The 27,430-nt window shown below is 38.4% G+C and overlaps 1 protein-coding gene across 1 annotated transcript in view; it reads left to right on the top strand.

Moving 5' to 3' along the window:
• LOC129746328 (T-box protein H15-like) overlaps positions 1-27,430 on the top strand; it is a 222,838-nt gene that overhangs the window by 90,058 nt on the left and 105,350 nt on the right. Inside the window, exons 2-3 of the mRNA XM_055739928.1 lie at positions 407-708; positions 8,676-8,806. Of these exons, the coding sequence (XP_055595903.1) occupies positions 407-708; positions 8,676-8,806 (433 nt within the window). The remainder of the gene's footprint in view (positions 1-406; positions 709-8,675; positions 8,807-27,430) is intronic.

Here is a 27,430-nt window from a genome sequence, read left to right as displayed (position 1 = left end):
CTTTTGTTGTTTGTTGTTGTCCAGGTCGTATATTTTTTCCGCTGAGAACTCATATTATATCTCATATTCTGGAATTTGAACCACTGTGCAGTGGGGGAGATGAAGAGATTACGCTCAGCCTCCGAGATTTAAGGCGTAACGAAAACCATGTTCTGAACGACTCCCGGCTACTCGCGACTGCACGCGATAACTGAATGAAATCGTTTTTTAATATGTTTAAGTACACGCCATTTAACAAACGTCTTGTACCTCTAAACTGCGGCCGATAGCAATCTCGACACACGATCGAAGCTAGACCGCTTTTTCTATCCTATATATACCTACCTTAACAGGGCATGTGAGCTGTAAAAGGCAACAAAATAATAAACCGGGTGTAACATATTTTTTCTTGCTTTTCGATTCGCAGGTCCGCTATCGGTTGATCGATTCCCAGAACCGGATGACGCAGACGTTGACGTCGATGTGGAACAGTGTTCGGATTCGGAGGCATCGGCACGTGGCTACTCCGGTGGGTCCCATGCAGCTGCCGGAATGTCTAGTACGGCGGCTTCCGAAGCGGCTGGGATGTCTAAATCGAGGCGGAGATCTGGAGGCAGCAGCAGTAACACCAACAACGGTAATCAGGGTCGCGCTTCGAACGGAAGCACCGGGCGCTCAAGCTCCAGGACCCCGTCGGACGAGGAGCGACTTACGCCGGAACCTGCTACGGTGAGAAAAAGTCATTGAATGTTTTCAAAATATTAAAAAAAAAATTAAGTTTTTATTTTTACAAAAACCTTAATGTAAGGAAATAAAGTGGAAATGTTTTAATGGGAAATAGTTCATCATCAAATTACAAGAATCGATCATATTCAGCTAAAGCGTGTTTGATTTTACCTTCCTTTGGGGTTGTGGTAAAGTTGCCAGATTTTTTTCAGCATGTTTCCAGACGCGCCCGGGCGGGACAAATCCTGGCTATTTTATATAAAAACCTGGCAAAATATGAGAATTTGATTTTCGAAATTGTCGACCAAAAATTTGAGCAATATCCAGGTAAATGTGTTCAAAACACTCTACAAAAAAAAGCTCAAAACATTCCAGCAGATTTTTAATGGTATTTTTGGCTCATGATTATTTTATAAAACTTGCTCAAAAGAATTTGTTTTGAACGCATAAATAAAATATTTTGACAAACTTTTTTTTTTAGTTTGATTTGGCAAAAATGTGAGAAAATTCTGGCAAAACAGGGTTTTTTTCAATAAAATCTGGGCAGCTGGACCTGACCAGACTTTTTCTAAATTTTGTATGAAATATTTGGGAATTTTGACCCGTAAAAAACGGGCAATCTGGCAAACCATTGGTTAGGGTCTATATGACCCGAACTGTACCTTCTTGATGCGATAACTCAGAAATGATTCATGAAATTTTCTGACTATTCCTTGAATGCGAAGCTCTACAATTTTAATATTTTTGAATGCGGTTACCAGAGTCACCCAACAGGAAAAAAGAAAAATTTGCCGGTTAAGGTGTTATAGACCCGAATTGCTGTTTTGGGTATAACATATAAAATGTACCATTTAGAAACTATCCAGATGTCTGCTATCAGATGCTTTTTAAAAATTTTGGTTAAGTGTTTTAAAGGCCTTCAGAAAATGACCTTAAAGTATTAAAGTCCCTAAAATGGTAGTTTTGCAGCAAACATAATTCACTGTTTTCAAATTAATTTTTACGGCCTTATCGGTGAATGTTATGTTCTCATAGTGAGAACATTTCAAGAATTGAAAATTATAGATGGATAGAAGAAGATTAGAAGAATATTATAGGTGTTGAAATGAGCGGGTAGAAATTTTTAAGAAGCATTTTCACCACATACTTAACTTATGTTCAATCACGGATCAACTATTTTGAAATGTTAGAATCGGACAGGGTTGAGTCTAACACAACACAATAGTTGATCTTGCGTGGTTCGCACCGCGAAACTTGCAGTGCGAACAAACAAAAGGAAAGCTCCCGTAAACGGTACAACGGTTCTATCGACGTCAGACTTGTAGGGGAGGAGCGGGCTATATGCGCCTATTAAGCAGAACACTGATTTAATCGAATATCTCGTCGAATATGTGTACAAAAACTATATACACGTGTGCAGGCATCTGTTTTCTATACAATGCAGTATTTTTTATGTTAAAATTTTCTTCTGTTTCCAAGAAAACGATTTTATTGTAAGTGTTGTCTAAAATGCCGAACCTTAAACCGTGCGGGCTAAATGCGCCTATTTATGTTTTGAACAAAATTTCTGTTTTTTGGACAATATTTCCGTATAATTTCATTGAAACTGCTAGACAGTAGTAATTTCCGTACGACAAAGCTGAAGTTTTATAAAAATCTATGTTTATTATAATTTTGTGGAATAAAATAAAAGTTAGGTTTGCCATACTATGGAGGCAGTTCATCCTTGAGAAAAACTTTATCAAATCTGTTTTTAGATCTTCAATTCATTCTTAAGATATCATTCAGAGCTTAGATTTGAAGGTTCAGTGATAAAAATCATTTATTTATTCTATTTAGCCTGTTATTTTTGGATGGAGGCATTTTACAAACATGATGGGGGCATACAAAAACACTCTATTATTCCATTAAATAATCATTATTAAACGTCCACAAAAGCTAGACTGGCTATCGATGCAAAGAACAACGTTTTTGATTTTTTATTAGCCAAATTTTAATTTTATTAATTAAGATTAATCACCGAGATTTATGTTTTCAAATTAATTTTTACGGCCTTATCGGTGAATGTTATGTTCTCATAGTGAGAACATTTCAAGAATTGAAAATTATAGATGGATAGAAGAAGATAATTTTCAATTCTTGAAATGTTCTCACTATGAGAACATAACATTCACCGATAAGGCCGTAAAAATTTATTTGAAAACATAAATCACGGTGATTAATCTTAATTGATATAATTCACTGTTCTGAAGACGTTTTGACAAACTTTCGATTGATATGATAGATTAGATGATAGAGATGATATGATAGATTAGATGACAGATAGATTTAGAGCTCATACTGAAACAATTAAAGTCTTTGGTTTTATAGACCCCAGCTAATTATTAGAAAAGTTCCGGGAAAATGTCAAAACTAGGAATGATTTTGTAACTATAATTTCATGAGAATCATGGAAATTGGATTGAAAATTGCTTTTCTGTTTACTTACATTCAGGAATAATCGAATGTGATAAATTCGTTTTGAAGAGACTGATAGGGTGACCAATTTGAGTACTAAATCATAGAATTTAAATTTTTGCATGACGGATTTTACCACACTGCGCAAAACTAATTTAAAACTTTTAATTTATTGATTAACAAATGTTATATGAAATGAAAACAAACCCTTTGATAATATTTGAAATGTAGGGGAGATTGGGGTATCCTGGGCCATGGGGAAACGTGGGCCACTTTTAATATCTCAGATGTGTGTTGAGATAAAAATCCCAAACCAACTGTCATCGTCGTCGCTTTGAGTGAGCATATAATCCTATATGTTGATGACTAAAATACGCATAATTTATTATTTTATTTACATAGTCTACCGTCTCACGACATAACCTGACGAACATAATTCCTATAATTCACTCGGTCCATGCAACCGTTCTCCAATTTCTTGGGCACCCCACGTTCGCAAGATCATGCTCCACTTGGTCTAACCACCTCGCTCGTTGCGCCCCCGCTCAAACACCTGTTTTGCAGGACAGTCGTTTGGCATTCTCGCAACATGTCCCTTCCAGCGTATCCGGCCAGCCTTCACCACCTTCTGGATACTGGGTTCGCCGTAGAGTCGCGCAAGCTCGTGGTTCATCCTTCGCCTCCATACTCCGTTCTCCTGTACGCCGCCAAAGATGGTTCTTAACACTCGTCGCTCGAATACCCCGAGTGTACACAGGTCCTCCTCGAGCAATATCCATGTCTCGTGCCCGTAGAGAACAACCGGTCTTATGGGCGTCATATACAGGATACACTTCGTGCGAGGGCTAAGTCTTCTCGACCGCAGTTGCTTGTTGAGTCCATAGTAGGCACGACTTCCGCTGATAATTCGCCTCCGGATCTCACGGCTGGTGTCATTGTCTGCGGTCACCAGTGAGCCGAGATAGACAAAGTCTTCGACTATCTCCAGCTCGTCGCCGTCGATCGTGACCTTGTTATTACTGGACAAGCGGGTTCGGTCGGTCTCGGATCCGCAGGCCAGCATGTACTTCGTCTTGGACGTATTAATCATCAACCCAATCCTTCCTGCTTTGCGTTTCAGTTTGCGGTAGATCTCCTCCACCGCCGCAGATGATCTGCCGACTATATCAATGTCATCGGCAAAGCAGTTAAGTTGACTGGATCTGTTGAAAATCGCGCCCCGCATTTCGCCCACCGCTCGTCGAATAACACCTTCTAGCGCCACGTTGAACATCATGCAGGATAGACCATCACCTTGTCGAAGCCCCCTGCGCGATTCGATTGAACTCGACAATTCACCCGAAATCCGCACACAGCACTGCGTTCCATCCATCGTCGCCTTGATCAGTCTGATCAGCTTCCCGGAAAAGCCGTTCTCGTCCATGATTTTCCATAGCTCGTTACGGTCGATCGTGTCGTATGCGGCTTCAAAGTCGATGAATAGATGATGCGTAGGGACTTGGTGTTCACGGCATTTTTGGAGGATTTGCCGTAATGTGAATATCTGGTCCATCGATGACCGTCCATTCGTGAAGCCGGCCTGATGACTTCCCACGAATCTGTTTGCTTGTGGCGTTAGGCGGCGGAGTAGGATTCGGGACAACACTTTGTAGGCGGCATTGAGGACAGTGATCGCTCGGTAGTTCTCACAGTCCAATTTGTCGCCCTTCTTGTAGATGGGGCATATTACCCCCTCCTTCCACTCCTCCGGTAGCTGTTCTATGTCCCAGATCCGGATTATCAACCGGTGTAGGCAATCGGCCAACCTGTCCGGGCCCATTTTGATGAGTTCAGCTGCGATGCCATCCTTCCCAGCCGACTTGTTTCTATTCAGCTGGCGAATGGCTTCCTTAACTTCACTCATCGTTGGGAGTTGCTCCTCTTCGTCGTTGGCTACGCCGGCGATGTACCTTCTCCCACCGTCTTGATCTCCTGCATGACGGCGCACATGCACATCAGGTGTTTATCGAAGTGCTGCTTCCACCTTTTGATCACCTCACGATTGTCAGTCAAGATACCCCCGTCCTTATCGCAGCACATTTCGGCTTGCGACACGAAGCCTTTGCGGGATGCGTTGAGTTTCTTATAGAACTTTCGTGTTTCTTGGGAACGATGCAGCTGCTCCAGCTCCTCGAGCTCCTCCTCCTCCTCCTCCTCCAGGTGGCGCTTTTTCTCCTGGAAAATTCGGACTCGCTGCCTCTTCCGCTGTTGGTGATTTTCCACATTTCGACGGGTGCCTCTTTGCACTACTGCCGCCCGCGCGGCATTCTCTTCGTCCATCACCCTCCTACACTCCTCGTCGAACTAGTCGTTCCGTCGAGAGCGCTCCACATAACCGATGACGTTCTCCGTAGCACTGTTGATGGCTGTTTTGATGATATCCCAGCAGTCCTCGAGAGGGGCTTGATCAAGCTCGCCCTTTGCCGGCAGCGCTGCTTCGACCGATTGCGCGTAGTCTGCCGCGACCTCAAGTTGCTTCAGTCGTGTGATATTTAACCGAGGCGGGCGCCGGTTTCGTGTGTTGTTCACTACGGAGAGTTTTGGGCGCATCTTCACCATCACCAGATAGTTGGCTGAATCGATGTTGGCGCTTTGACAGGATCTGACATCGATGATGTCCGAGAAGTGCCGGCTGTCAATCAAAACGTGGTCGATCTGTGATTGCGTTTGATTCGGTGATCTCCAGGTGTACTTGTGTGGAAGACGGTGCTGGAAAAAGGTACTACGTACGGCCATTCGTTTGGAGGCGGCAAAATCAATAAGTCTGAGGCCGTTTTCGTTGGTCAGCTGGTGCGCACTGAACCTTCAAATTGTCGGTTTGGATTCCTGACCGACCTGAGCATTGAAATTCCCGATGATATTCTTGATATCATGTTTTGGGAAACGGTCGTATTCACGCTCCATCTGCGCGTAAAATTCGTCTTTGTCGTCACCGGTACTTCCGAGGTGAGGGCTGTGCACGTTGATGATGCTGATGTTGAAGAACCGGCCCTTGATTCTCAACCTGCACATTCGTGAGCTGATCGGCCACCACCCGATCACGCGCTTTTGCATCTTTCCCATCACTATAAAAGCTGTTCCAAGCTCGTGTGTGTTGCCGCAGCTCTGGTAGATGGCACGACCATCTGGGTACGTTCGTACCGTGGAGCCCTTCCAGCATTCCTCCTGCAGCGCTACGATGTCGAATTTGCGGCTCTTCAATTCGTTGGAGAGCACGTGGGTACTGCCCACAAAATTTAAAGATCGGCAATTCCATGTTCCAAGTTTCCAATCGCTTGTCCCTTTTCGTCGCGTGGGTCTTTGCCGATTTACATCCGAAATTTGTAGTTCGTTGTTCGTTGCTTATGTTTTTTGTAGTCACAGGAACGCAGCTAACCCCACTATCTCGCAGGAGGATCGTTGTGATGTTGCTATTTTGGGTCCCGAACACCACCAGGACGTTGTTGCACTCCGCACGCCGCCCCTGACATGGAGAACAGACGCGTACGAAGCCCCCTGACTCAGTCTGCATGCGACCAAAGCATCCACCGGGGTTGGGTACCCGATCTCCGCTAAGGTTGCTCGCACCCCAGCTAGCACCACGGGGAGGTAGAGAATCGGAGTTGCAGACAAGAGGTGATATGGCCACTACCCGAAGGTTGGGTGTATGGGGTCTCGAGTTGCACGTTGTCTACCGTTCGCTAGCCAAAGGAGGACCTTCGTACACTCGGAGTATTCGAGCGACGAGTGTTAAGAAACATCTTTGGCGGCGTACAGGAGAACGGAGTGTGGGGGCGAAGGATGAACCACGAGCTCGCGCGACTCTACGGCGAACCCAGTATCCAGAAGGTGGTTAAGACTGGCCGGATACGCTGGGCGGGACTGTTGCGAGAATGCCGGACGACTGTCCTGCAAAACAGGTGATCGCTACGAATCCGGTAGGAACAAGAAGAGCGGGGGCGCAACGAGCAAGGTGGTTAGACCAAGTGGAGCGTGATCTGGCGAACGTGGGGTGTCCGAGAAATTGGAGAATGGTTGCCATGGACCGAGTGAATTTTATGAATTATGTTCGTCAAGTTATGTCGTGTGATGGAATACTATGTAAATAAAAATAAATAAATAAGTATCAGAATGGTTGTAATCAATTGTGTTGTGTCAAATTATGCTTATCTTTTAAATTTAACTTAAATGTTTTTGGTCTGCTTATAGAAAAGATAACCAGATGATGTCAGAAAACAAATGTTATTTAAGGAAGTTCATTTTTGTGTGATTTGTATGAATCAATATTGATTTTCATTTCGTTAGGAGCCAAAGAGGTATTAATGCAAAAATCATCAATTTTGAGATTTTAATATCCAAAGATTCTTCGAATCATGATTTTCATCTGTCATTGACATTGTTTTATGAAACTTTATTCCTAATTTTTTTCATTTCAACAAAAATCACAACATCCTGAAATGAATAAGGCTATGATCATTTAGAATCCAGACAGTTACTATCGTGTGTATTTTGAAAACTACTCATTTAATCGAAAAGCTTTCTATCGAGGAAATGAAGGTGTTAATAAGACATTTAATGTAAAAATATAAAAAAAATAATTTATCAATGATTTTTAGAAATTTCTTTAACTTTTTCATAAAATCTTTTTTTTATCATTGCACACTTTTTTCAGTAATGTATTGATTTATTTTTTTTTTACCACAGAAGCAAAACCTTTGCAAAACCATGATATTTTACACAAACTCATCTGGAAAAAGCAAATGAAATCTGGTTGGAACCTTTACACGAGTATGCATCTCGATAAATTTGATATCTTAAATCCGATTTTAACATAAATTTTGCTGTTCATCTGAACACATCTGTCATATTGCGTATAAACCGTGATCTTTGGAACTGATCATTATTAGTTATTTACTTGGTCTCTACTAGTCAGGCATCACTTTTTGCCTGCCGAAATGGATTTATTGAATTATTTAAGGGGTCTGCATTCAGTTATCCCCAATAACCATAGACTTTTTACCATATTCAAGATCAAGGGTTCCATTCTGATGCTTGGTTTGAACTTAATGTGGATCCTAGAGTTGCTCCTTATACATATTAACCATTTTGTCAAAAAAAAATCAGAAAAAAATCAACAGTTCGTAAGTTTTGAAGTCGACAATGAAAAATTTTAGAGCCGCAAAATGCGCAAAAGGTGCAAATTTGTGCAAAATTATTTTCACCATGTCTATTTGGATTGTAATTTAGATATATACGATGCAAAAAAACACACGTTAACCTAAAAATCTGGCAAAAATAGTCAAGATAGTCCATTTCATAGCCAACACAACGCTGCTAATGTTTTGTCTCTAGTAATGTAGCTTTCTCCGAAATGAAGTGTCCGGATACTAAATGATCATAGCTTTACATATATTGATTATGGTGGAAAACATTTACAATTTAAAATCTTACGTTCCGTTGGATAATTTATCTATTTTTTTTTTTGTCTATTTCAGACCAAACACCGAATTGTGGGCAGTTGCAATTCCGATGATCTCCAACCGGTGCAGTGCCATCTGGAGACGAAGGAACTGTGGGAAAAATTTCACGAACTGGGGACGGAAATGATCATCACCAAAACGGGACGGTAAGTTGCTTTGAATTTTTTTTTCAAGTTCATTTCATACAGGATAACTGGTAAAATGTGGAAAACTTTGGTTCTGAAATAAGCGTCCAAATTTCAACATCAATCCGATCAATCTTCCGAAACATTCATATGAAATCGATCTGTCTCCACCAAATCTTCACGCAACATAAAAAAAAAACAATCAACAACTGGTCCAACTGGCAACATTAAAATCTCAACGCCATGTTCCGAAAAAAAACCTCCGGCTCATGAAGAGGTTCGTCTCTCTTATCACGATCCGCATCGTGTTGATCGGTCCTAAATCGTTTGTTTTACGCCAATTTAAAGTGTCGATATTTATGTTGAAACGTCGCATTATTGGAGTCATTCTGTGTGTTTTTTTTTTCGTTTCGTTTTCTCCGCATCTTCAACGACCCATAAAAGATGGTGTTATGTTTTTCTTGTATTCTTTGCAGTATGTTGGACTCCCCAGTCCAGTTTGTTGATCTTCGGATGTTGCCTTCCAAATCTGTGTTCGTTTTAATCTTCATATGATGTTTACTTTTCGATTTTTGAATTTGAGAAAGAGAAAAAAAAGAGGAAGATGAAAGATTGTACTAACAGTAAACGATTTATGTTTTGACCGATCATAAATAACGTGATTATGAGAAATGCCAATGAGGCTGGCACTACGGAAAGGGATTGGCGTTTTTTTGTCGTAATTAACCAGTGGCAAATTGGACAAGATCCAGCTTTTGGCACCCGCTGAGCGATTGTGGAGGAATCCAATAATAATATGTGGAATGCATACATCCACGCCAGGCATAGTGAAAAATAAAAAAAAATGAGGGACTTTTTCTTTAATGAGTGTAACGAGTTGAGAATTAGCCAGCTACCAATATTTTTTTTTAGCTTTAAACCTATGTAAGTGAGAATATTAACCCTCTATAAGCAAATTGTTGAATTGTTCAAAATAGTTAGAATTATTTAAAGTATAGAAAAACGCATCATCTTGACTACAGAGACTGCCAGAATAACATACAGACTTGAATAGGATTATACACTTTTTAAACAGTCATCGGATTCCGCAGAACCTTATATAACTATGTCCTATCCAATAGAAACATTACTGGAAAACAGTCCTACGTAGCAGTGCCAATTCTATGCATCGTGAACTTTCATGTGTGACTTCTGTTTTCTTATTGTACAGTTCTTTAAGCAAGCTCGAAACAAATAACGAACATTTATCATTTGCTAACTCATGAATGTGTTTAGATACTTCATCTTTATTTTTATCGAAACTCTTCAAGTTTCTCATTAAAAAAAAACCTTTTTAATAAAATGACCTCATATGACCCGTTCAAAACAGACAGGATTTTTGAATTTATTTTTGATTATAATGAATTTTCTTTTTGACAGTTCTCTCCGATGTTCTTGGAGACATCTAGTGGCTAAACCAAGTGGAATAGTATTGATTTTAAATGGTCGTTGAGAATTTACACACGATCCAAGCCTTAGGTTGTACATCCAGGGTGGCCAGCAAACCGGGAAAACCGGGAAAAAACCGGGAATTTCAAATCCAAACCGGGAAAATTATGTAAGGATTATGTATTCCCATATTAAACCTATTAAATCCTAAAATTCCTTCGTTTCATAATCACGAAACGAATCCGATTCATAGTCTTTTATTTCAGGATTATGAAGCAAGAGCGGAAAAATGTCGGGATATTATATTCATGGGTAAAATGCCAGGTATAGTCGAGAATTTCATTATAATGCATGTAGTGCACTGCATATTGTGCACTGCAGTGAATGTAAAAAAAAATAAATTAAATTATCTTTCCACAAACGCGAAGTTTAAGGGGGGAATAGGGTCTAACGGGTAAAAAAAACACCATTTTCACGAATTTTTTTTAGAGATATCGTTCAAACAAATGTATTCAAATTGTTTGCATCATACAAAGTATTATTAAAAGAACATTTAGTAATTTTTTCGAAGAAAAATATTGAAAAATGAGCCGGTGACGGAGCACTTTCGAGGACGCCTTTCAGAAAACGGGATTTGCGGTGGACACTGTATATCAGCACAGAAACATCTGAAGTCAAAAAATCAGAGCAAAATATTTTTAATAGATATTTTTCTGGACCCCAACGATTTTATTTAACTTAAAAAAAAATTTTGAAATTTTTGTGGCTGTTTTAAGTAAAAACAACGATTTTTTACGAAAAAATCCGCCATTTTTTATCTGTAAAATCTCCCTAAAGTAAAAAAAAAAAACAAAAAAAAAAATATCGTTGGGGTTTGGTATTTTATATGTAGAAAATATGTTCCAAATATGAAAAGAATCGGTGAAGTAGTTTTCAAATGACGATGTCCACTGACTTTAAAATGTGCTTTCAGGAAAAACGCGTTTGAAGTTTCTGCTCTAGAATTCTTGCAGTATTAGATAAGAGGAGATACAGGCCTATAATTTTTACAGTTTTGCTTCGATTGACTTGAAAATTTGACACAACATTCTTGAAATGTTTTACAATAAGAAAATAAAAAAAAATAAAATCGATTTTTTGAAAGTGATAAACCCTACTCCCCCCTTAAATACGTTAAGTTTTGGTAGTTAACTTTTATGGCGTTAATAAATAAAAATTTGACAGTTTTCGATTGAATCCACATCTCGAAAACTAAGATTTAATTTTATGAAGAAATTAACCATTGTAATTTATATAAGTTACTTTAATTTGTCGGCTTAGCGGTGAAAATTATGTCCTTTTTAGTAGGGACATTTGAAGATTATAATTTTTTTTATACATAGATGGATAGAAGGTTAGATGAAATGAAAGATGGTGAAAATGAGCGGGTCGACTTTATTAAGAAGCATTATCATCACATATTAAATTTTTGTTCCTCACGGACCAACTTCTATGAAGTGGCAGATACAGATTGGCAGATGGCAGATAGAGTTGCATCTACCACCACACATAAGTAGGCCAAGCGTGGCCTACCAAGAAATAAAAACTCTTTTTTTTTCAGAAAAAAAAGTTTTGCTGAAACGAAACCTAAAACAAATTTGCAGAAATCCTACAAACACATTTAAACTGAGTGAGTTATTTTAAAGAGTCCGACAAAAAATCGAATAAATTTGGTGAAAAAAAAATTAATAAAATGTTAAAGGAGAGATTTCATATCAGTGTCAATTGAATTCATGATTTATCAATCCAAAAAGACATACACCTGTTAAACAGCTAATAACTTTTTTGTCTAAAAAGATACGAAGTTAAGATATTAAACCAAGTTGTTCAGCGAAAAATTTTCTTGAAGGCTTCTTTATAAAATGGCACAAAAACCATTAGCATGCTCGTTTTCACAGAAGAAATAAAAATGATGTTGATTTTTCAGTACAAAATATTTAATTTTTCAATACAAACCTAAAAGTTTAAATTTTCTAATTTAAACGTTACTTAAAAATTCTGCAAAAAATCATGGATGAGTTTTGGACCAAAGCGAAGCTTTTAAGACCCCAGGGTTTGAAAAATTCAAAAATGACCTCAAATCGACTCGGTCTATTGAACAATGAGAATTTTTTGACGTGACTTAACTTATTGTCAGCTGTTTTCAATTGGGCTTACGGTACCTTTACCAAAATTTAAAAAATAATCACAACTGTATGTCGTGATTTTACGAATCTCAATTCAAAGATTCACTTAAACACGTCTGTCGCTCGCAAGAATAGATCAATGACTGACTTTGTTTTGTTTGTGTGTCAAGTGCCGCCAAAATAGCAAATGTTGTCATAGAAATTTGTTTTATTTTATTCATCTACAGTGTTGCCGAATACAACTATTATTTTATTTTATTTCTAATTAAATTTGATTTGTTTTCTGTATATTATTTATCTCATCCCTACACTATACTTCAAGTTTTCATTTGAACCGACATGATATTTCAGATTGCTTAGCATGAATAAAGTCCATCGGAAGCTGTTTTTAAAGCACTTTAGAAGAAGAATTTTTGAATATCAATCAGTTGCCAAGCTAAATCTATATATATAAAATTGAATGTTTGTCTGTCTGTCTGTTCCCTATAGACTCGGAAACTACTGAACCGATCATCGTGAAACTTGGCATCTGAGGGTTTTTGGGGCTGGGGATGGTTTCTATAATAGTTACAAAACGCTCCGACTTAAGGGAGGGAGGGCTTCCATACAAAATTTGTAGTTTTTCGAAACAAATTAAAGTCATGACATCCATTTTCTCGAGATTTTTTTTCCTTTGGGCAGTTTGTTTTTCGTCTCCAAGGTCGAGGCGTCGCGAGCCATCGTCGTGAGAGGATAGTAACCATGACATAGCATACTGATCAGTGGGAATATTTTGGCGCGTATTTCTCAACCAAGCATATTTTCAATGCAAGGGATGGCGATATGCAGCCTTGATGTGATTTTTTTCTACTTGATTCCTAGCTCATTTGTACAGCACATGGTTATGAATGACGCCTAGATGTGATCCAGATTGACATTTTGCCGATCGAATAAAACATATACATTATTTTTGCAAAAATCTGAAATTGAAAAGTCATTGAATCCATTTTTAGAGATTTTCTTTTCTTTGAGCGGTTTGTTTTTCGTCTCTGTGGTCAAGCAAACGTCGTCGCAAGTGGATAGTAACCAAAGCATACTGTTCGTTGATCGCTGGAAAAATTTAACAATTAGGCGCCTGTTTCTCAACCAAGTACCTATATTTCTTATGCACGTGGGGGCGATATGCAATCTAGATATGTTTTTTCTTGCTTAATTGTACACAACACGTGGAAATAAATGACGCCTAGATGTGACACGGATTGGTATTTTATCAATCGAATCAAAAGCAATTGAAAGATTTGCAAAAATAGTTCGTGTTAATGTAGGTAGCAATTGTTGTATAAAAATATAAATTTAGTTCTGATGCTAATGAAATAATGGTATGACAACAATGGTATGAAAAATTGAAACAAAATACAGAAAGTAAAGAATTTACATACAATTTTTTACCCATTTTGCCTACAAGGTTATTTTAGAATCATATTGATAACAGAAATATGAATAAGATGTTTTCTACAGAGATCGGAAACATTTTGTTGAACATGAACCAGTTTTATCAACCGCCATTTAAATCTGAAGAAAATTAAAAAAATCCGATCCGACACATGAACTGATCAAGAGCCTTTTCTTTAAATAGGATAAGATAGGACTGACGTGTGCATAAGTGAAAGGTATCAGTGGAATAAACTTATTTTTATTGATAAAAAGTGAGGGAATCATTTTCGGAAAGAACTTTCATTCAAGGAAGACTAGAGCATGTGCAAACGTTCAACTTTTTTCTGTTACAAAAAAATAAAAAAATATGTTTTCTTCTGGAAATTTTTACTACGGCCCAAATACACAACTGAAACGAATTAAGAAATCAAAATGGGAGCATCTGCTTCTAAATAATTCTGAAAAAAAACATCGTACTTTTTGCTTACATACCAATTCAAGTACGTACTTAACATGAAAAGTGTTTTTTTGTTACATGGCTGCATAAAAAAAGACTTTTGATTCGCTTCTTTTTTGAAAAGTGAGACTTTAGAACTGATATTCAACTGGAAGCAAAAATTTTATAAGAAATTCTGTGTATACCCTTGTTTTGGTGCAAGCCCATGATTTAGTGTTAGTGAATAGGGAGTAGAACAGTTAGGTAGTCGTCAAATCAGATCCATCCGAAAGTGATCTAAAATAGCTTTCGGATGGATATAAGCTCTGTTCAGCTGCGCGAGCAGAAGCTTTTTTACTCTCTGATTTTAACACAACCAAATAATGTAATTGTGTGTATAGGAACTGATTTTGCTTTATATACATTTATCCCGTTCGCAACTTTGTACACAACACAACTTGAAGAACAGTCCAAACCAATCCGCCGTGTACTTCACATCGCCAATAAAAACCCCACCAATCAAACCGAAAATAAAAGTTGTTCTTTTAAGTTGAGTTTTCCCAAATCGTCGCGAGTTTCGAATCGTGTCCGAATTAGTGTTCCGGTCCCAAAACATTTGGTCCTTCGAGCCGGATGACCGTCCGGAAAGTGGTTCTGGAACATAAATTTGGACAATTAAGTGAAGACCGACAGCAGCCAAACTGCGAACCATTTTGGACTTGCAAAATCGCCATCGCAGTTGAACTCTATCAAAGTGAAGTGATTGTACTTAAGAACAATAAAAGTGCATCGTTCGCCATTTACGCTTGGCTTGGATGCAATTAAGTGCATCGGACAACAGTTGTCAGCCATCGCGAAATCCTTGAAGTGCGAATACCAGAAGCATACTCGTGAACTGAAGCAACGAAAGTTCAGCTGATCTAGCAGCAACAAGGCAGAGGACAGCTGATCGGCCAGCAACCCAGCTAATTTACAACCAGCAACGACGCAACGTCTGAAGGAGCAGTTCTTTGGAATCTTAAGAGCAGGAAGTATTGAAGAAGGCTTGGTGCATGAGGCCAAAATAGTGCAAATAAAAATAAAGAATTGAAATTGAATTACTGTTTTAAGTTGCATGAAGTGTGTGCCCTGTCCGTTAACTATAATTGGTCTTGGATTTCTTATTGGCATTTTTACTTTGCTTTACACATTGGTTGTGCCCACTCGCTGCTGTCAATATCGGGTTGCTAATCTCACAAATTCGCGTCGCGATCGGATGGAACGTCGAGTTGATCAAATTTAAGTGCATATACCCTAAGTCAGAAGCACATAAGGTGCATGTCAGAGCACATTAAGGTGCAAGTCAGAAGCACAGAAGGTGCAAGTCAGATTTTTTGGTCAGAACTATTCAGTACTGGACGGATTGGGTCCAAGGTGTTTGAGATTGTCAGAAAATACAAGTTTGCTGAAGAATTTAAGATTGAGTAGGAAATCTTGTCAGAATCAAGTCTGAATTGTCAGAAAATTAAGTTTGAGTCGGAAATCTTGTCAGAATTAAGTCTGAATCAGTTTGTGTAGGAAATCTTAAGTGAATAATGTTGGAAATCTTGTTTGAAACTTGTCAGAATTAAGTCTGAATCAAAATTAAGTTTGTTTTGGAAATCGTTTCTGAAACTTGTCAGAATTAATTCTGTATCAGAAAATAAGCTTGTGTCGGAATCATTAATTGGAGATTGCCGGAAATCTTGTCTGAAACTTGTCAGAAATTAAGTCAGTTTACAAGTCGTCTGAAAAATTGTCTGTGTCAGAAAACAAAGCTTCAGTTTAAGAACTTGTCTGAAGGTACAAGTTTGAATTTGTCAGAAATTCGAAGCCTGAGTCAGCAATTATTAATTCTATATTGGACGAATTGGGTCCAAAGGTGTCTGATTTGTCAGAAATTGAAAATCGTTCGATATTTTGTCAGGATTTAAGAATAAACTCCTGAACTTCAACAATTAATTCGCCTACGTCAGCATTTGAGTCAGAAATTCGTCAGTTTTGGACAAATTTGGTCCAAGTTTGTCAGATATTTTGGAAATTGGAAATTAGTTTCTCGTTTTCCCCAATTCGGGTTGAATTGCTGCTTTTTCAGCTCTGAAGTGTCAGAGTGCTTGAAATTAAGGTAGAAGTGAATAAGATTTCCAGTCAGAATGGCGAAGAACGTTCAGTTGAAGTTGTTACAGAAAAGAGAACGGCAAATAGTGCTTCTTATGGACAGTGCCGAACGATTTATTCAGAACTACGAACCAGAACGTGATGAGTGTCAGATTGCTTCAAGGCTCGGAGCCTTGGAGCCTGTGTTTGGCGAATTCCATGAAGTGCGCAGTAAAATAGAAATGATTGTGTATGAAAGCGAAGAGAAGAAGGCCAAGGAGCTCTACGGCGACGCCAAGGATGAAGCTGAAGCCCAACGTGAGGAAGAAAACGACATGCTGCTGCTGAGTTTCGAAGACCGTTTCTTCCAGTTGAAGGGTGCGCTGTCGAAACTTCAACACAAACGCCAACTAGCTTCAAACGACGACAATTCCTTTCATCATCAAGGACATTCTTCCATAGGGTCGAGAGTTAAGCTTCCAGAAATTCGACTGCCTAGCTTCAGTGGAAACCTCAGTGAATGGGTTTCATTTCGTGATAGTTTTCGAAACCTGATCCATAATAACGAACAACTCGCGCCCATGGAGAAATTCACGTACTTGAAGTCATCCCTTTCCGGCGAGGCTCTTAAGGAGGTTCTCTCTATCGAGCTGTCAGACGCAAATTATTCTGTCGCTTGGGAGATTCTGACAGAACGATACGAGAACAAGAAGCTCATAGTAAAGGCCTACCTAGACGCACTATTTTTACTCGAACCGATCAAAAAAGAAGGCTACGAAAGCATCAACAACCTCATTACAGAATTCGAGAAGAATCTGTTGATGCTGCAGAAGGTTGGCGAAGACACAGATGGCTGGAGCACCATTCTAGCGCACATGCTGCACACGCGACTAGACCCTGTCACTTTGAGAAATTGGGAAACTCAACACAACAGTAAAGAGGTGCCAAAATACGAGGACATGAAGAAGTTTCTGCGCAATTACTGTTCCGTTCTGCATTCAGTTGCTCCAGCCACAGAACCCCGCTACACCGATCACCATCAGTCGAGAAGCCAATCAGCGAGCTACACGACATTTAAGTCCTCAAGCCAGTGTCCATTTTGTAGTGAAACGTGGCATTCGCCGTTTCATTGTCAGAGATTCCTTCGATTGAAGATATCGGAACGCGTTGAAGCCGCCAATCGATGTCGAGTCTGTCGAAACTGCCTGCAACCTGGTCACTTTGCGACGAACTGCACTCGTAGCAGTTGTCGGTTGTGTCAACAAAAGCATCACACTATGTTGCATGCTACGCGATCCTCCGTTCCAAATCCGTCAAATCCGAGACTCAGTCAACTGTCAAACGCACAACCTATTCAAGAAAGCACCCATATTTATCCACAGCAAGCCTATCAACAGCAAAGACAACAAACCATGCCAATAGTTACGGAAACACACACTCAAGCACAACATGCAACACACAATTCACCAAACACAACCACACAAATCAATTCACCTATGTCAAGCCCAAGCCAAAGCTACGTAGCACTATCTGCTAAGCCTACATCAAATACTCTGCTTCCTACCGCTCTCATCAAGATCAAAGACCGCTACGGTAACGCTCTGGTAGCCAGAGCCATGTTGGACTCTTGTTCGCAACATTGTCTGATGACAGAAGAGTTTTCGAGAAAACTGAAGCTCGAAGAAACACCCACGTTTTTGTCAGTCCAGAGTATTGGGTCGTCTGAGTCAGTATCAACGAAAACCATACGTTCAGAAGTCTGTTCACGTTCGCCAAAAATATCTGGTTTCCGAGAAACTATGCAGTTCTTTGTGATGCCCAAACTTACGCTGCAGCTACCTTCGTCATCGTTTCATCCTTCGCCCATGTCGATTCCCGATTCCTCTTTGTTAGCAGATCCTAACTTCCATGAGTCAAAGCGGATCGATGTCATCATAGGTGCTGAATATTACACAGATTTGTTAAGGAATGAACGAAGAAAGGTCACGAAGAATGGTCCCACGTTACAAAACACAGTTTTTGGTTGGATTGTGTCAGGTCGAATGGTCGAGTTTCCGCAAAACGTTTCACATACCTTAGTTTGCCCTACAAGCACCTACAGAAGCAGATCACGTGGTTCTAGGAGCTCAAAACACGCAGCGTTGAGATCTCGAACTGAATTGATGCCCCTACAGTCAGAGTTGAAGCGGACTGCCCTACCTAAGAATGAGTCAGATTTGTGTCAGTTAAATGAGTCAAGAGGTACTCATTTTTTGAATAACTTACGTTACAACTATGTGCCAAATTACAGCAAGGGTTTGCTGAACAAAAATGTCGTCAGATTTAAAGTCAAAGGGAATGTATTCAGTTGAATGTCATTCAAAACGAAAGTTGTATGATTGAGTCAGAATTTTGTCACTGAAATCCTAACAGAGAAAGTATTTATAGTCTTCCAGAGAAACGGTCATGACATTTGGTCAAAAACTAAAGCAAATGATTGAAATTAAGTCCGCTACCCACATCGTTTTAAGTAAACAGAATCGCTTACAAAATCCTACTTTTTCAAGTATCGTATCTTTTGAAAAATCTTGTTTTGTGAAGAACCATATCGTTTGAAGAACCACATCCCTAGAGAATTAATACGTTTGAAGAACCCTTACCACATTTTCGAAGTTTTTCATGAAGTCATCTGAAGAGCACAAAAACAATAATTTGAAGCATCAAATCACATCTTTTGAAGTTCTTGAAGAATCTGATCAGAACCTTTCGCCTGGGAATTTCCATAGTTTGATTTGAAGGATTATCTGTTGGGCAGTATCTTATCTTCCATATTATCATAAAATTAAGTCATTCATTTGCAAAACCTATGCAGCGACAAAACACAAATTTAAATATCTATTAATAAAAAATGCCTACTGAAGAATCGCCGTGGGTTATTCATAATTTGCATAAGAGCATGAAGTATACGATGAAATGAAGTCCGCTTGAATTCAAAGTAATTCCACATTCCACATCATATCGCTTAAAAAGTTATCCCCGTTGATACAACTATCAACAATATCACTACGAGCTCGTTCCTGTGTGCAAAAAGGGGGTGGCCAGCTTAATTAAGTCGAATAATTCCATGAAGAAGGTCAAGAGGATGTCATCATGTGGAACAGAGGTCAGACGTTCTAAGGAGCGTGCGCGGAGGCCCAGCGCCTCCGCATCCAGGGAAGTCCCTTATGTATTTAGACAAAATTGAATACTAAGCACCTTCCCTTTCAATTTAGATATTCCACCATCGGTCGAAAGTTCGGCAATTCGTATCACCCAAGTACACGCATTCATCGAGCCATCGAGCATAGGCGGAGCGCCATCCTGTAGGTCCATTCCATCACGTGCATTGGTCAAGGTCGAACTTTTAATCTCTGGCACGTAAATGAACCATCCATCGTCGTCGAATTGCATTTTGTGTCCGACAAAATTCATCTGAGGCCATCATGCGTTCCTAAATTTTCTGCGGATCAGTTAAGTCAATCGGATCCAACCCAAATGGATTCGAAGAGCCAAGCAGCAGCACAATCTAAGGTGTGGAAGAAAATCTCCAGTGTAACTACAATAAACATCCGCCGATGTTGTTTGTTGTACTCACCCAGTTACTGCGGCCGTTTCATGATGCCCTGCGTAGAGGATAATCGTCCACATTTTCCAGTATCGGAACGACCTGAGCCAGACTGAAGCGGGTTCGAGGCACAAGTCGGTCAATATTCATTCTACCAACTCAACAAGGGATGCGAGATCCAAGCAGTGGTACAAAATCCATCTGTCGAATCGCCAAAAAGAAAACTACCACCAGCAGTAAGCCAGCAACAACAACATCAGCACTGAAAAGAAAATTTCATTCGTGATTGCAATGAAATTTAACCAAAAACAAATTTATACGTACCTTGGCAATTCCGTTTCACATCATCAGCATCAGCATCGCATCAGTTACCCCCGTATCAGCAACATCAGGTCCCTCCAGAATGAAACACATCATCTTGCAGTCCCAGGCCCAGCAGAGAAACAGCAACTTCTAACTACTTACTTTGATCAAATGAGAAGAGCCGAAAATCAAGGCACGCGAAACAGTGATAAAAGCGAAAATTATGAATGTAAACATAACGGTACTTGTATTGAAATAGTATTTCAAGGCGGGCGGCATATGTTTTGGTGCAAGCCCATGATTTAGTGTTAGTGAATAGGGAGTAGAACAGTTAGGTAGTCGTCAAATCAGATCCATCCGAAAGTGATCTAAAATAGCTTTCGGATGGATATAAGCTCTGTTCAGCTGCGCGAGCAGAAGCTTTTTTACTCTCTGATTTTAACACAACCAAATAATGTAATTGTGTGTATAGGAACTGATTTTGCTTTATATACATTTATCCCGTTCGCAACTTTGTACACAACACAACTTGAAGAACAGTCCAAACCAATCCGCCGTGTACTTCACATCGCCAATAAAAACCCCACCAATCAAACCGAAAATAAAAGTTGTTCTTTTAAGTTGAGTTTTCCCAAATCGTCGCGAGTTTCGAATCGTGTCCGAATTAGTGTTCCGGTCCCAAAACATTTGGTTCCGACAGACTCGATTTCGATTGGCGGCTTCAACGCGTTCCGATATCTTCAATCGAAGGAATCTCTGACAATGAAACGGCGAATGCCACGTTTCACTACAAAATGGACACTGGCTTGAGGACTTAAATATCGTGTTTCTCGGAAACCAGATGTTTTTGGCGAACGTGAACAGACTTCTGAACGTATGGTTTTCGTTGATACTGACTCAGACGACCCAATACTCTGGACTGACAAAAACGTGGGTGTTTCTTCGAGCTTCAGTTTTCTCGAAAACTCTTCTGTCATCAGACAATGTTGCGAACAAGAGTCCAACATGGCTCTGGCTACCAGAGCGTTACCGTAGCGGTCTTTGATCTTGATGAGAGCGGTAGGAAGCAGAGTATTTGATGTAGGCTTAGCAGATAGTGCTACGTAGCTTTGGCTTGGGCTTGACATAGGTGAATTGATTTGTGTGGTTGTGTTTGGTGAATTGTGTGTTGCATGTTGTGCTTGAGTGTGTGTTTCCGTAACTATTGGCATGGTTTGTTGTCTTTGCTGTTGATAGGCTTGCTGTGGATAAATATGGGTGCTTTCTTGAATAGGTTGTGCGTTTGACAGTTGACTGAGTCTCGGATTTGACGGATTTGGAACGGAGGATCGCGTAGCATGCAACATAGTGTGATGCTTTTGTTGACACAACCGACAACTGCTACGAGTGCAGTTCGTCGCAAAGTGACCAGGTTGCAGGCAGTTTCGACAGACTCGACATCGATTGGCGGCTTCAACGCGTTCCGATATCTTCAATCGAAGGAATCTCTGACAATGAAACGGCGAATGCCACGTTTCACTACAAAATGGACACTGGCTTGAGGACTTAAATGTCGTGTAGCTCGCTGATTGGCTTCTCGACTGATGGTGATCGGTGTAGCGGGGTTCTGTGGCTGGAGCAACTGAATGCAGAACGGAACAGTAATTGCGCAGAAACTTCTTCATGTCCTCGTATTTTGGCACCTCTTTACTGTTGTGTTGAGTTTCCCAATTTCTCAAAGTGACAGGGTCTAGTCGCGTGTGCAGCATGTGCGCTAGAATGGTGCTCCAGCCATCTGTGTCTTCGCCAACCTTCTGCAGCATCAACAGATTCTTCTCGAATTCTGTAATGAGGTTGTTGATGCTTTCGTAGCCTTCTTTTTTGATCGGTTCGAGTAAAAATAGTGCGTCTAGGTAGGCCTTTACTATGAGCTTCTTGTTCTCGTATCGTTCTGTCAGAATCTCCCAAGCGACAGAATAATTTGCGTCTGACAGCTCGATAGAGAGAACCTCCTTAAGAGCCTCGCCGGAAAGGGATGACTTCAAGTACGTGAATTTCTCCATCGTCGCGAGTTCTAAATTAGTCCGAAAAGTGTTCCGGTACCAAAACAACCCTTAACGTGTTAAAAATAATATTTCCTCCTGTCATCTTACACGGTGGGGCAAGGGCAAACGTCGAACTTTTTAGAAATTCATCTTCAAAATGATTCAATATGTTGGATCGACCAGAAGGGGTATTCTGAATGTTGAAACGCAAATAGGTATTAACATTTTTTAACTGTCTCTGTAATGAAGGTCATTTGCTTTGAACAGCATTCGTTAAAAGTGGAGTAACAAACATAAAATTAATACTGCAGGAATACTGTAGATATATCCATATATCAATGAAACTTGATAAAACAAACAAACAGAAGTACGTATTAAATCAATTTTGAAGCAATTACTCTTACGCATCTGAAAATAAACTTTGCATTTACACTTGCCCCAATATACGGGACAAATGTTAACTTTTAAATTGTTTTTTCCAACATTTTTGAATATTTGACTTTCAAAGAGAAATTAAAAAACGCTGAGAATTTATTCAGTGATGCAACTGATTTTTTTTAATATTTATATTTTTTGCTTTAAAAAAATTATTAGAAAATCAGAAATTGGCACTGTATAAAATCGATAATTTTCATACCATGACAAATGCTCTTTGGGAAAACTTCAAGCTGATATGTCTCATGTTCACGAGTTTGGCATATGGCGAAACATTTTTTAACATTATTTTGGCGCAAAAAGGATAGATATTCAAACTGCTCCGAAGGGCGAGGATGCTGAAAAAAGTTGTTTGAAAATGGTTATTAAAAAACCTTTTCATCGTTTTTTTTTTCAAATTTCTATAGCTTTTCTCCATAAAGTACAATGCGAATCTTTTTCTTTCAATCAGAAATTTATGTAAACTCGAGCCGAGTTAATCAGCCTACCTTCTTCAAGCAGTGGGGGACAAAATTGGAAAAGATGGGGGAGCCCCCATGTAAGTTTAAGATAAAGAGCTTTTCAAAGAAGGGACCACATTTTATAAGAGGGTTTTTTGCGTCAGATATTTGGCATACCTCAAAAAAAGATGTTACAAATGTTTTTATAGAAGTTCGTAACTTTCCACTTTGGAAAAAAATGTGAAAAATCCAAAAATTTTTACATTATTTAAGTCATTTTGAAGTTTTAAAAACAGAGTACAAATTTCAGATCTTGAAAAACAAACTAAGAGATCAAGTTTCAGTAAATAATATATGCAATCTTTGAATTGCAATTCGGAACTCCAACTGCAGCTCTCATTTCAAAGTTGTTGGATCTGAACTATGATGGTTGACTTAAAAAATGCTTACAAAAATCTAAATTTGAATGAATTTTTACAAATTATATTTATTTTTGGAATGTGTAGCAAAGCACACCGGGTCAGCTAGTATAAAATAAAACTTGATTTCGTATTCCGAAAATAAAATAAGCGTGAGAAATTAAAATCGAATTTTGAATAATGAATTCAAACTTGGAATTAAAATGATTTATGGATCGGTTATTCAATTCAAAATTCATCGCTCATCATTATATTTCAAATTACAGAATTCAGAAATAATATTTCTACTGTAAAACTCAGTATTTGGATTTAAAACTAAAAAAGTATTACATACATGGCATCATACGAAATCTATAATTTTTCTCATGTAATTAATAGCGAAAAGTAGCGTTTTTACTTATAATAGACGAAGATCGTGTGAAAGACTAAAAAGACTTACACTTAAAAAAAATCGATTTTTTTATTTTTTCATTTTCGTATTGTAAAACATTTCAAGAATGTTGTGTCAAATTTTCAACTCAATTGAAGCAAAACTGTGGAAATTATAGGCCTTTATCTCCTCCTATCTAAAACTGCAAGAAAGCAAGAGCAGAAACTTCAAACGCGTTTTTCTCTAAAGCACATTTTTAAAGTCCGTGGACATCGTCATTTGAAATCTACTTATCCGATTCTTTTCAAATTTGGAACATAGTTTCTACATATAAAATACCAGACCCCAACGTTTTTTTTTTTTTTTACTTTGGGGAGATTTTACAGATAAAAAATGGCGGATTTTTTCGTGAAAAATCGTAGTTTTTACTTCAAACAGCCACAAAAATTTCATAACATTTTTTTAAGTTAAATAAAAACGTTGGGGTCCAGAAAAACATCTATTTAAAATATTTTGCTCTGATTTTTTGACTTCAGATGATTCTGTGCTTAGATGCAGTGTCCACCGCAAATCCTGTTTTCTAAAAGACATCCTCGAAAGTGCTCCGTCACCGGCTCATTTTCCAATATTTTTCTACGAAGAAATTACTAAATGTTCTTTTAACAATGCTTTGTATTATGCAAAAAATTTGAATACATTTGTTTGAACGATAGCTCTAGAAAAAAATCGTGAAAATGGTGTTTCTTTTTTACCCGTTAGACCCTACCCCCCTCCCCCCTTAAGGTTGAAACAACTAGATTTTTCTTACCGGTTTACCATGAATAACCTTTCAAGATTAAACTAAAAAAATAAGTCCTCCTCCTCTTTATTTTTGGTCAAACCAACCTGATAAACATATTTATTTGCGCATTTTGCAACCGGGAAAAACCCTTAAATCTCAATCGAAAAAACCAGAAAAACCTAGAATTTAAAAATGGATACTCACTGGCCACCCAGATCCGTTCATCTGTAGTTTCATTTCTCAACTGAGGTACAATAACGTTTGCATTAAAAATGGACTTTTCTCGGATGATGATTAAGAGTATACCATGACAGATAATTGAGCTCTGTAAATTTTCATTGGAAGGTTACATTATTAGTTAGAAAAATTTTCGTTTTTCTCATCAATTCATCTTGAATTTTCTCAACATATTTTTCAAAATATACAGTTAAAAGCAGCTTTTGTCATGCAGGACAAAACATTGCATGCATATTGGCCACTTTTTGAGTTTTTTTTTCTATTTGCATTTTACACATCACACATTTACACTCATGATTGATGTTGCATTAGAAATTTTGTCAGTGCGTTACAAGGTAAATCCAAAAATATTTAGCTGACAGACTTCTCCAGATTTTTTAAAAAGATCCTTCCATACAAATGTATTGAAAATTTTCCTGCTTATGAAAAATATTCAACTTTTTTTAAGGAATTGGGCGTGGATCTACGAATTACTATCGATGTATTCATCAATAAATTATATTGAATGCAACGGGACACACGACCATCATACGAAACATTGACATGATACATTTTGAAAAGGGGCTGTTGATATAGCTCAGTTGACAAGTCTGTTGTCTCCTGAGCCGATGTCCGTGAGTTCGTGCCCAAGAGTAAACATCGAACACAGTTGTACCGGATAAGTTTTTCAATAACGATACGCCATCTGTAACGTTGATAAAGTCGCCAATGCAATAAAAATGGTAAAACGACTTTAACCGAAACAAAAAAAAATACATTTTGAAAACTAAAGAGCCAATAAGGCTGGAACAAAATTCGGGGGAGTTTAGATAAAAAAATAATGTGAAAAATAAATAAATTGGAATGAATTGCACGCAAGCAAACTTTATCATTTAACAAAATCTATAAATCCAGAAGCTTTTGATTGAACAATTCAATAAAATCAATAACACAAAAGGTGAAAAACTCCCAATTTCCACTTGTTATTTGAATTTTTGGTCGGATATTTAAATTTTTTTTTGAATTTAACAAAACATACTTTTAACTTTATTTTTCCCCCCTTTAGGTTTTTTGGAAACTTTGAAGGGGAGGAGGGGGGTGACAAAAGAAGAAATTAATATTCGTTACAGCCTAAATAGATAAAAAAAATATTAAGGGATCGCATATTTAAAGTTTATTTGGGAACATTGATAGTTTTGCAAAATTTAAAAAATCATAAATGCAAATGGAGTATCTAAAATAAACTTCCCAGGAGAGGTTTTTTAAGTTTTGCTTTTATTTTTATTGAGCAATTCCTGGGGTTTGACCAAATTTGCCCGGATATTGCCTGGATTTTTGCTTTACAATTTTGAAATCAAATGTCCGGATTTTGCCAGGTTTTTACATAAACTAACCCGGATTTGTCCAGCCAGGATAAGTGCTGAATAAATTCTGGCAAACTTATACAAAACAATCTAAACAAATTTTAAGTATTTAACCTTTATCCCATTTTTTCTTAATCGATACTTTTCTAAGGTTTGAAAATTGGTGTCTTTGAAATAGTCTATTTAGCAAGGCTCGATCCAGTGCAACCTCTAAGCATCGCTTTTCTTAGTCACCGCCTTATAAATGTGACTTTTTTTTTATATATGAATCTCAGTGAAAAAGTATCACTATGGTCCACACATCACAACAGAAATTTACTAGGAGTATATTAAGTAAAACAAAGATTTTACCTAACTAAACAAAGGCTGTCTCAAAAATAAATTTATAAAAAAAGTTAAACATTCTTAGCTATCATTAGAAGAAGGAGGCCCCGGAAACCCAGACATAATGCAGTTTTGGGCCACCCTAATCACCACGTGATCATTAATTTACCGGAGGTGTTCAACAATTTGTCGAAACGTATGCCCGATTACCATACCCCGATAAAGAAGACTTCTTAATGTCGATCGTATCCATTAACAGCGCTCCAGCCATCCCATCTTCCCCGAGGCTGACCATCGAGGTTGATCTGGGGATCTTTTGGATAGCAGATCAGGTGCCATCGTCTCCGGCAGGGCACTCAACCACCACCAGAACCATGTGGACATCAGGCCTTTCCGATGCTGATACCACCAACTGGCCAGCTGAAACGGAGACAAATTAAACCCATCGTAAAATTAACAAGAAACAACGACTAAAGCTGTCATCGCACTGATTACCCAACAGAAGAAAGAGACAGCAATCGTTAGCTTTTGAACAGCCAGAAACTCATTAAGGTGTTCAATATTCAAGAGTTTCTCTGATGTTTTGAATTTCTTGAAAATTTAACAAAAGCTTAAAATTGTTTCTATTATTCAATTAACTTTCATGATTATCAGAATTTTTTTTAAACATTTTTAGCTCAGGTTAGTGATCTCTAATGAAATTGTTTCAAAAAACTGTTTTCGTAAAAATCTTCAGATTGACCCACCCTAACCCCGGCCATTATTAGTTGATCAGGTTGATACTGTTAGCTGATAACAAAAAAACAACTCCAGAAATGGAAAAGAAGCT

Source organism: Uranotaenia lowii, chromosome 2, assembly GCF_029784155.1.
Source record: "Uranotaenia lowii strain MFRU-FL chromosome 2, ASM2978415v1, whole genome shotgun sequence".
NCBI lineage: Eukaryota > Metazoa > Arthropoda > Insecta > Diptera > Culicidae > Uranotaenia > Uranotaenia lowii.
Note: the sequence above shows the minus strand (reverse complement) of the source record. Positions and strands in the feature narration are given on the sequence as shown.